Below are 11172 nucleotides of genomic sequence, written 5' to 3' on the forward strand. Positions count from 1 at the left end.
AAAAAATAAATAATTAATATATTTCAGACAATTACTCAGTGGAAGGCAGCATTTTGCACAGGAGCATCATTGCTGGAGCAGGATTATTGTGGATAGGGAGATAGAATAGGATAATGACTGAATTGTACACTGATTATTTTTTAATTGATTTTATGTATATGTGTTTTTGTGTGCGTATATGTGTATGCAGGTATATATGTATACAGTATATATATATATGTATATATAAATAGATTTTATTTTATTTTATTGTTTTAAATTTTATTTCTTTTACTTGTGTATATTATTTTTACTTATATATCTATTTTTGTATATATTATGTTTTTTTCTGTATCTATACTGGCTTATTTTTTTATTAATATTAGGCTTGTTAAGTTTCTTTGTACCGAGAATGTTATTATTGGGGACGTTTGTGACTGTTTGTTCTGTTGTTTCAAAATGAACAAAAAAAATATATAATATTGAAAAAAAGATGTTTAAAAAAATGAATGAATTTAGTCGCATCGGTGATCGACGCGTACTGTCTGGATACGTCATATCCCGGCAGTTTGACATCCGGGTACTTCCTCTCTCCTCAGCAACCGGCTCTCTCTAGAAGGTTCTGTTGGTTACCGGGTGGAGACACTTTTCATCTGAGTCCATCCGACACCGAACTGCGGTGTTTCAGCCCCGGAACCGCATCAGGCCCGTTCAGAAGACTTCCCTTAACATTCTCCATCGATTATCAAGTGTAGATGCCAGAGATAATGGCGGCACCAAGACTCTCAAACATGGGGCGACACAAAGGAGGGATGTACGTGGACCGCGACAAGCCGGCCCAGATCCGCTTCAGCAACATCTCTGCTGCTAAAGGTACGATAAACTGTTCACAAGGCGTTGGAAACGGTTTAATATACCCGCAACTAAACGGCACAACTCAGTCCAGGATGATAGCAGTGTGCCGGGCGGGGCGGGGCACCGTTATTCATGGTCATTAGCTTCTTCTGTCTGGAGCCAGACCTCATTAGAAAAAGAGCTAATTTAACAGCTTTACTTCGTGATAACGGGATACACCATGATAACTACAAAACTAAAGATGTAGTTATTAAATCAAAGTCCCCTTTTCTATTCGGCATATATGACATGCACCAGAAATGAGTTACTGTACTGAAATTTCATAATTTCATTGTGGTGCTTCCTTAAAAAAAGAGCTTCTGTCAGTGAGTAGCAGGCAGCACGAGACAGCATCTTTGATGGAAGACATACAAAGAGTCTGGTGTGATGTTCTCTCTCTCTGCAAGATGCTCATCATGACTCAACACAATCTCAGCTTTAGCTAGCTCAGTGACCCAAAGTGATGCATACTATATATGGCCAGAAGCTAAGATGCAAAGGATGGAGGACTAAAAATGTGTATCTCAACTAAAAACGTATTTATTATGGTATTTGAAACGGCTAATATCCGCAACAAAACGTCACAACTCAGTCCAGACTCATAGCTGTGGGCGGGGCACCGTTATTCAGTCATTGGCTTCTTCTGCCTGGTGCCAAATCTCATTAACAAAAGTGCGTATTTAACAGCTTTACTCCGTGATAAAGGGATACACCATGGTAGCTACAAAACTAAAGAGGTATTTATTAATTCAAAGTCCCCTTTTCTATTCGGCATATATGACATGCACTAGAAATTACTTATTGTACTGAAATTTCATAATTTCATTGGGGTGCTTCCGTATAAAAAAAGCTTCTATCAGTGAGTAGTAGGCAGCATGCAACAACATTTGATTCAAGACATTCGTATGTCTTGCACCAGAGAAAATCACACCAGACTCTTTATAGGAAGAGTCTGGTGTGATGTTCTCTCTCTGCAAGATGCTCCCCATGACTCAACACAATCTCAGCTTTAGCTAGCTCAGTGACCCAAAGTGATGCATACTATATATGGCCAGAAGCTAAGATGCAAAGGATGGAGAACTAAAAATATGTATCTCAATTAAAAGCTTATGAAAGTAGCCTGCAGTTCATCACTTTGTTGTTGTTTTTACTTTGTTTATTGGACATTTTAACTATACAATAATCATGCAGTGATTTGGGCACATATGTACATACAATTAGAACAATGTGTCACAGGTTAAGTTGTTGCAGATTAACATTTTATAACAACACAGACACAAGCAGGAAAAGTAAAACACTAACACACCACAATAGATACTCAACCATCACCCTTTCAAATACTAAGCTCACTATGAGGGAATTCAACTCTATATATATCAGAAAAAGGACCCCAAATGTCATCCAATTGATTGCATAAACCACCAAGCCAAAAGCCAAGTCTTTTCCAATCTGATAAAATGTAGGATATCACTTATCCAGAGGGCATGAGAGGGAGGTATCGTTGATCTCCAGGTGGTCAATATTAGACGTCAAGCCAATAGGGTTGTAAAGGGTATAAAAATGTTTGGGTTTGTGTAGCGAAGGTGCATCACTTTGCTTTTAATGGGAAATGTTGAAAATTGATTTTGACAGCTTGATTTTCGTTTTTGCTGTGACTTGGGTTGGTCTTGCTCGTGAATTATTTATGTGCTTTGTTCATTTTACTATCCTGAAACATAAACATGCAACATTTGCTGTGTGTACTATGAAGAACAAGACCAACCTTAATATTAAAAGATGTGTTATTTTGTGTCTGCTTTATTAGTTGTAGCACCCTCAAAAAACATTAATGGATATTGTGGTTTTTGGTTCCTCATGCTTGAAATTTGTCACTGTACTGACTTATCATCTGCTTGTTTTACAGCTGTTGCAGATGCCATCAGAACAAGCCTGGGGCCTAAAGGCATGGACAAGATGGTCAGTAAACACATTTTGGTTTCAGGCTAACTTCACCTAGCTCCTGTGTCATACACGTGTTTCTAAAGCAGGTGCTGTTTGTTTCAGATCCAGGATGAGAAAGGTGACGTGACCATTACCAACGATGGCGCCACCATCCTGAAACAGATGCAGGTGCTACACCCTGCAGCCAAAATGGTACGTTCCATCAGATGATGCTGTCTTCTGGTGTTTCATTTACTTGATCCCTAGATAATTTGCAATGAACCTCATTGGGATTTTAACATGAACTAATTTTAGTTGTTTTAAAAGCCTGGATTGAAATAGGTTTGTCTGTGTGTTTCAGCTGGTCGAACTATCCAAAGCCCAGGACATTGAGGCTGGAGACGGCACCACCTCTGTGGTGGTGATTGCTGGAGCGCTGCTGGACGCCTGCTCCAAGCTGCTGCAGAGAGGTAAGAGCTGCAGACAAATGTATTAATGCCATTGTACATGCTTATCTCAGCAATTGTGCTTTGCCATGGAGGATTAGTGGGGGAAATGTTGAAGGTCTGGCAGTTTTAATGAGCAAATTTCAGAAGAATGAATTCTGTTTTTGGGAGTATCCATCTGTTTTTATCACATGTTAAAAAGTGGAAACACTGGAGGTGGAAAAGAGTGGAAAGGTTGGCATATTAAAAATAAGAAGATGCAAATGTAGGCGGTCAAGAGTAGATTTTTCAAGTTCAGTTCAAATTCAGTTAAGGGCCCATTTTACTTACTTTGCAGTAATTAATTAGAGCAGCACATCTCCATGTCTGAAATAAAATAAAACCCCTCTTGAGTTTTTAAAGTGGGAAAAGTCGAGGCAAACCGTTCAATGGGTTGTGCCCAGTGGGGACATGAGAGGAAAAACGTGCTTGTTGTTTGCATCAATGACCAGACAGTCATTAAACCATTTGTTCCCGCAACTGACACTTTTTAATTTAATTTGGAAGTGTTCTCTGGGCTTTCTTAAGCACAAATGTGAAGATATTTTCAAAATTGGTCAAAAAATAAAAGTGAATTTTTCTTATCATACTGTGTCTAGTATTTGGGCACATGATGGGTCTACTGTTTTTGCAATACACTCCATTATAATTTAGGGGGAAAAAAGTAGTGCCCAAATACTAGATATAGTATGATAAGAAAATGGCTGTATCTCAGAAACTACAAGGACCACAATCAAGTCTTTGGTATCTGTGAACTCATAACAAGTTGAATATCAAAGATATGCACACATCTGCAGTGTAAAAAATATTTCACATGGAAAACATTTAGTAAACACAATGTTAGCGTTTTGCCTCATTTGTCAAAAATCCAGACTATTAATAAAAGTATGATTTTTCATGTGATCTAAAAATGTCAAAGTTGTGCTGTTAGATACTTGCCCTGAGTATGTCTTTACCAAATTCCAAGACTTTTGACCAATCAGAACAAATGTTGTGGCATTTTTCCTAATCATAATATAGTCTTTGGGCACAATTGAAGAGTTTTGCCTCATCCTGCGGCTAATTCATATTTTTTTCTATAAAATGTCAGAAAGCTGAAAAACGGCAATCACAATTGACATATTCAGTATTGCTTGTGTTGTTCGACCAGCAGTCCAAAGTTCAAAGATGTTTAATTTAAAATTGTATAAAACTTAAAAAGTCAGCAAATCCCCCTAATTTGTAGCAGAAACTGGAGAATATTTGGCGTCTTTACTTGGTAAATGACTCGTACAATCAAGCGAAAAAAATCTAATTTTTGTTGATTAATTTTCTGCAGATGGACTTCTCTGTTTTTGAATTGTTTCAGTACTAATGTTTATACGTTGTCCCATTGATCAGGTATCCACCCCACCACCATCTCTGAGTCATTCCAGAAGGCGGTGGAGAAAGGCGTGGAGGTGCTGACGGGCATGAGCCGACCGGTGCTGCTGAGCGACCGCGAGACGCTGCTCAACAGCGCCACCACATCGCTGTGCTCCAAGGTGGTGTCGCAGTACTCCAGCCTGCTGGCGCCCATGAGCGTGGACGCCGTCATGAGAGTCATCGACCCAGCCACCGCCACCGGCGTCGACCTGACGGACATCAAAATCATCAAGAAGCTCGGGTGAGTGTGAGCGCTGGAAAACAGCTGGTCCATATCACAAATCATTTTCAAAGTTTGTTTTGATTCTGCACCTGTATTTGATGCATTTTAATATTTTATGGTTGTTTTTAAATTGTAATCTTATATGAATGATAGAGGACATTTGAGACTTTTTATAGTCCTTTTATATTTCATGAAATTTCAGATAGATTTTAGATCCACTCCTGCAAAGTATTGATCTGTATTTCCCCTCCTTGTGTCTTTCGTGTTGTGTTTTTAGAGGGACCATTGATGACTGTGAGATGGTGGACGGCCTGGTTCTGACCCAGAGGTTGGCCAACAGCAGCGTGTCCCGTGTGGAGAAGGCCAAGATTGGCCTCATCCAGTTCTGCCTGTCCCCTCCCAAAACTGACGTGAGTCACCTGATAAATATCAGCTCAGAGGAACGATGACAGCTTCTCTGTCTGCTTTTAATGGTACTTTATGTTGGACTACATTGAGGGAAATGTGTCTTAGGTGTAGGCTTTATCTTTTTGTACAAAAGAGACCAAGAACAATGCAATGACTTCCACTGGTATACAAAACTCTTCACACGTACAAAACAAAAAAATAAGACAAACAATCACACAACACGATCACATTAGAGCTGCAACGATTAATCGATTAGTTGTCAATTATTAATCACCAACTATTTTGGCAATCAATTAATCAGTTTGAGTAATTTTTTAAGAATAAAAGTCAAAGTTCTCTGATTCCAGCTTCTTAAATGTAAATATTATCTGGTTTCTTTACTTCTCTATGACAGTAAACTGAATATCTTTTGAGTTGTGGACAAAACAAGACATTTGAGGATGTCCTCTTGGGCTTTGGGAAACACTTATCAACATTTTTCACAAATTTCTGACATTTTATAGACCAAACAACTAATCAATTAATCGAGAAAATAGTCGACTGATTAATCGACAATGAAAATAATCATTAGTTGCAGCCCTGGATCACATCATCACAATATGCTCTACTGAAAGATTAGTGAATGATACTGAATTATCCTCCTGTCCTATAATTTAATCTTTGCAGAATAAATAGCTCTCGGCACACTTCTAAATAGAGATGTTCGATACCATTTTTTCCTTCCCGATTCCGATACCTGAACTTGCGTTATCGGCCGATACCGTGTACTGATCCAATACCAGTGTCATTTTTATTACCAGAGCTTTTTTCTGGGTTAATAAATTATGGTATCGGATCAGTGCAAAGACTGGCGTACTCGCCGTTTCCAAATCCTGAATTTTGGGCAGTATCGGACGCATTTCCGATACTGGTATCGGAACAACTCTACTTCTCAACACTCTTTGATGTTCTGGATTTATTTACACAAGATGTCATGTGTTATGTTCCCAGTGATCAAAGGTATCTCAAGAATATAATGTGTTATAAGCTTTAATTGGAGAAGCATTCACAATTTTTAAAACTCCTCTTCTCAGAGATGACAAATTCCTGTCGTGGTCCTTTTCTCTCTTGACCTGCTGTGTGTTTTTTGGCATGCAGATGGACAACCAGATCGTGGTGTCGGACTACGCCCAGATGGACCGCGTGCTGCGGGAGGAGCGCGCTTACATCCTCAACATGGTGAAACTGATCAAGAAGGCCGGCTGCAACGTGCTGCTCATCCAGAAGTCCATCCTCAGGTACTCAAACACGGCTAACACGAGAACAGATACTGGTATCCATGTCTTATCAGACTAGATAGATATGGACAGTAAACATGCTTCATACTAACAACAATGTCTCCTGTGACAGAGACGCTCTGAGTGACCTCGCCCTGCACTTCCTCAACAAAATGAAGATCATGGTGGTGAAGGAGATCGAGAGAGAGGACATTGAGTTCATCTGCAAGGTGAGCCTCGTCAAAATATTTGCAGCTGCACTGTTTCAGTTATTATAGATGTTAAGACCCTTCCATCACTCTCTGAAGCACTGATCGGTTTCTTTTTATCTTGGTATTAATAGTAGTCTTTTTTACACTAATGTTGTCACATTAGTTTGGCTCCTACCTCAGTGCCGGAAAACCTGAGTGCCTGTTTGGTTTTGATAAAATAAGAATTGCTTCCAAGTTATCCCACTTCATTAAGGAACTTCATAGTGTACTCTGCCGAATGTTTCTGCAGTTATTTGATTGTAAATTTATTAAAAAAAACTATTTAGACAACGAGTAAATATTTGGGTTTAGATTAGGGATGGGCATTTCAAGAAAAAATACTATTCAATATTCACTGGGAACTATTGGACCTCTCTAGCTGGTAAAAACAAGGGAAATATATTTTTTGAAAATCATGACTCATCCCTAGTTTCAATGACCTTTAACTTTTTGTTGTCAGTGTCCCCATTATATTTTTGTACTGTTTGACTCCAACCTGTAACAATGACATGCGGCCAGGACATTTTTCATCCATATACTGTTATATCTTTGCAAATATACCCATTGTTTGACAGTAAAGTAAAACAAAGTCTCCCCTCCCGTCCAGACTCTTGGCACCAAGCCCATCGCCCACATCGACCACTTCCTTCCAGAGATGCTCGGAACAGCAGAGCTGGCAGAGGAGGTCAACCTGGATGGCTCCGGCAAGCTGGTCAAGGTAAACACCGGTCTGAGTCTTTGTACTGAGATGATTCAGGATTGATATTAGAGCAGTTTTCAGATGAATGACACATCGTACTTCACATACATGTCCAGACACTGTGGCGTTAATGCCTCTAGTAAACATTTGGTGTTGCTCCGTTGCAGATCACCGGCTGTGCCAGCCCCGGGAAGACGGTGAGCATCGTGGTTCGGGGCTCCAACAAGCTGGTGATCGAGGAGGCAGAGCGCTCCATCCATGATGCGCTGTGTGTCATCCGCTGCCTAGTCAAGAAGAGGTCGGTCATTTCTTTTTTTTATTTTACAAACATGATGGAAAAGGGATCACTTAAGCTGAGAGGACAAAACACAATGCTCCTTCCTGATTCTGGTAGAGATAAAATCCAAACACATATTTTGGACGTTGAGAGTGCAGGCAGGGATTCCCTCTTACAAAGGCGCTCTTGCATTGGTTCATCCTGCAGGAGCGTAAGAAACGGAGGAACAGTACTATGGAAAGCTCCCCATTAATTGACTCCTGGTTGCCTCAGCATCTTGGCCGGGGAGCATTCATACATTATTTAACATATTCCAGGAATACTGGGAAATGAATTCAATTGTTTTTCATAAAATTAAATGTACAAGAGAATTCACAAATATTCTGGGAAAGGTATCTGTCAACTTCTTAAAGGATAAGTCCCGTTTCTTTCAGTCATATCATTATTAAAGTTAAGTTCTAAGATACGGTAACACGGTGACCTTTATAAAATGTCTGACGGGTCAAGAAACAACAAGCAAACCTCCACGTTAGTCAAACTTATTTGGAAGAGAAAAATGAAGACTAAAGCCGCCCACACATGATCAGCGGTAAAATCGCTCTGCGCTGGATGTGCCATTGTTTTCCTATGTGGATAGCGGTGCTGTCCGACTAGGCGGAACCGCCACCCTTAGGGTGGCGCACCGCTTGAAATTGCCACTAAGCGTTGCGCTCAGTGCAGTGAGTGAAGAGCAAATTTCTTATCATGTGAAGGCAGCTTAGCAGTAAAATTATTACCCAAACTGTCCGTTGTAAACATCCAACACTGTTTATAGACCGACTTCCCGTTTCAACTTTGACCTGCTGAACTTAACAAAGCCGAGCACACGCACAGATTTCCTGTGCATTGGGGGATAGGTTAATTTCAGGTGTGCTCAGTTTTACCTCACAAATAAGTGTTTTACTACCTGTCTGACCATCTGACTGCTGACTCATTGGACTTTTTTTGTAGTGATGTCGCCATGTTCCCAGGTTTTAGCAATTAACTGACTTTCCAGTCTGACATATTGTATAATTATTGATGTCTTCTATTAACCTTTCTTCATCTTCCTCCTCTCCTCAGGGCTCTGATAGCTGGTGGCGGCGCTCCAGAGATCGAGCTGGCCGTGCGTCTGGCAGAGTACTCTCGCACTCTGGCCGGAATGGAGGCGTACTGCGTGCGGGCGTACGCTGACGCCCTTGAGGTGATCCCCTCAACGCTGGCTGAGAACGCCGGCCTGAACCCCATCTCCACCGTGACTGAGCTGCGCAACAGGCATGCTCAGGGAGACAAGATGGCTGGCATAAACGTCCGCAAGGTCTGCTGTCTTTCTCCCCTTTCATTACATGTTGATGTTTATGAAGTAATGTAGTGAGGATAGAACATAGGATTATATAGTGCATTAGTGTGGGAACAATTGGTCAATCAGTTGTTTAAGTTATTTATCCAATAACATTTTCTCTAGTTCTCTTGTTTTTTTAGTGAAGGGATTTGCTGCTTTTTTCTGTCTATCATAGTAAATTTTATAGCTTTGAGTTTCAGTGTTATTTCCGCAAAACAAGCAATTTGAAGACACTGCCCGTGGGCTCTTGAACCAGTGATGGCAATTATCACTATTTAAATCAGTATTTAATGGCATTTCACAGACCAAACAATCTGACAGATTAATCAATAATGAAAATAATACTTGGATGTATTTATATCACATTAACTGGTGATAAAGCAATAATAATACTGCATTGAGATCTCCGAAGCTAAATTACGTGATGATGCTGCAGCATTAACCGACATCCACCACACACTTCCCAAAAGGCTGTTCATCCTCTTGTCATTTATACGTTTTTGCTGTATAAAGACTGATGTGACTGACTGGTTTACTGTGTCTGTCTGTGTGTGGTACAGGGAGGTATCTCCAACATCCTGGAGGAACTGGTGGTGCAGCCTTTACTGGTTTCCGTCAGTGCTCTGACCCTTTCCACAGAGACTGTCCGCAGCATCCTCAAGATCGACGATGTGGTAAGACTCAACATCACAGACTGGATCAAATAGTTTAAAGTGAATTTATTTTCAACTGCCCTGAGTCTATATTTGTGTTTTTACTGAATTGTGAGTTCATTGTATTTCATGTTAAGTCTGAGGTGAAAATCTGTTTTGTTACAGGTGAACACCCGATAAAGAGATGCGAGTCTATCCAGTGAGTTCTGTCCACTAAGCCTGCTCGTACTGCGAGGGATCAGAGGACTCTGTCGACGTCAGTCTGTTCAGATTTCCGCTGTAGTTGTTACGTTGCATAATTTAATAAATAAAGGCTTCTTTTTTTTGTTGACACTCCAGCTGTTGCCTGTGTGATTCTTTTGCCTCGTAATGAGTTAAAACCTCTGGGCCGTGGCCCTCTCGAGAGTCATGAATAGTATATGGTAATAGAATAGAAGTAATAGGATTTTTTAATCTTAATGCTGTTTTTATATGGCTCAATTTAAAGTTTAACATTAGTATGGAAGAGGTGTTTTTTGGGGGGGTTTTGCCCCTGTGAATCTGAAAAAAATGGTTCAGCAGACATTTTCCACGTGGATTAACTTTGCTTTTAGCGGGAAAAAAAGATTCCTTATGTTTATTCTGGCAGGTTTTAGACCATTCACTCAAGTTAGTACTCATTACTTGTTGAACAATTAATTTTCCAACAAGGCTGTATGATCATGATGTTACAGATCCTTGTCTGAGTAGTAAACCCTTGACAATAAAATTAATAACACACAAGAAAATGATGGCAAAATTATTTATTTTTTGTGCTAAAAAGCAATTAACCAGGAAGTCCATATTGGCATTAAAATCTATGAGACAATATACACAAACCATATAAGCCGGAAAAAATATGCCTGAAAATCTGAATTTAATAAATGTAATTGTGAAGTTTTATTATTGGAAGTGGTCTGCAGTTGAACTCAGTCTAGCGCTATTGAATTCTAAAGTTATACAGATCTGAACATATTCTGCAGATTTTAAATCCATAAATTTGAATTGTGTAATACACTACACTATATCTCAGAGGTAAATATAGTACTTTTTACTCCACTAAGTTATTTGTCAGACAGCTTTAATTACATTCCTGATTAAAGTTTTTCATCCCCTTTCCTGTCCAGTGAATGTTTCTTTGTGGTTTGAGAAAATTCTCCCACTTCTTTAGCTAAATAAACTATTTAAAAATTGGATCATCTGGAAAGTAAATCGCCACAAAAGACCTGAATACTTCTTCCATCACTAGATATGTTGGCTATTGTTAATTAATTTAAAGGTCCCATATTATGCTCATTCTTAGGTTCGTACTTGTATTTTGTGTTTCTACCAGAACATATTTAC

The 11172-nt window shown here is 39.6% G+C and overlaps 1 protein-coding gene across 1 annotated transcript; it reads left to right on the forward strand.

The window, feature by feature from the left end:
• The first annotated feature begins 535 nt into the window (after nucleotides 1–535).
• Nucleotides 536–10148, forward strand: cct4 (chaperonin containing TCP1, subunit 4 (delta)). Its single transcript, XM_074629221.1, has 13 exons — nucleotides 536–852; nucleotides 2777–2829; nucleotides 2917–3006; nucleotides 3155–3263; nucleotides 4659–4923; nucleotides 5183–5315; nucleotides 6451–6590; nucleotides 6703–6799; nucleotides 7428–7538; nucleotides 7688–7818; nucleotides 8899–9133; nucleotides 9718–9831; nucleotides 9976–10148. Exons 1-13 carry the CDS (start codon nucleotides 735–737, stop codon nucleotides 9988–9990), a joined length of 1611 nt encoding a protein of 536 aa, XP_074485322.1. The 5' UTR covers nucleotides 536–734; the 3' UTR covers nucleotides 9991–10148.
• Nucleotides 10149–11172: the final 1024 nt, after the last annotated feature.

The sequence above is a fragment of the Sebastes fasciatus genome, chromosome 3, assembly GCF_043250625.1.
Source record: "Sebastes fasciatus isolate fSebFas1 chromosome 3, fSebFas1.pri, whole genome shotgun sequence".
Classification (NCBI taxonomy): domain Eukaryota; kingdom Metazoa; phylum Chordata; class Actinopteri; order Perciformes; family Sebastidae; genus Sebastes; species Sebastes fasciatus.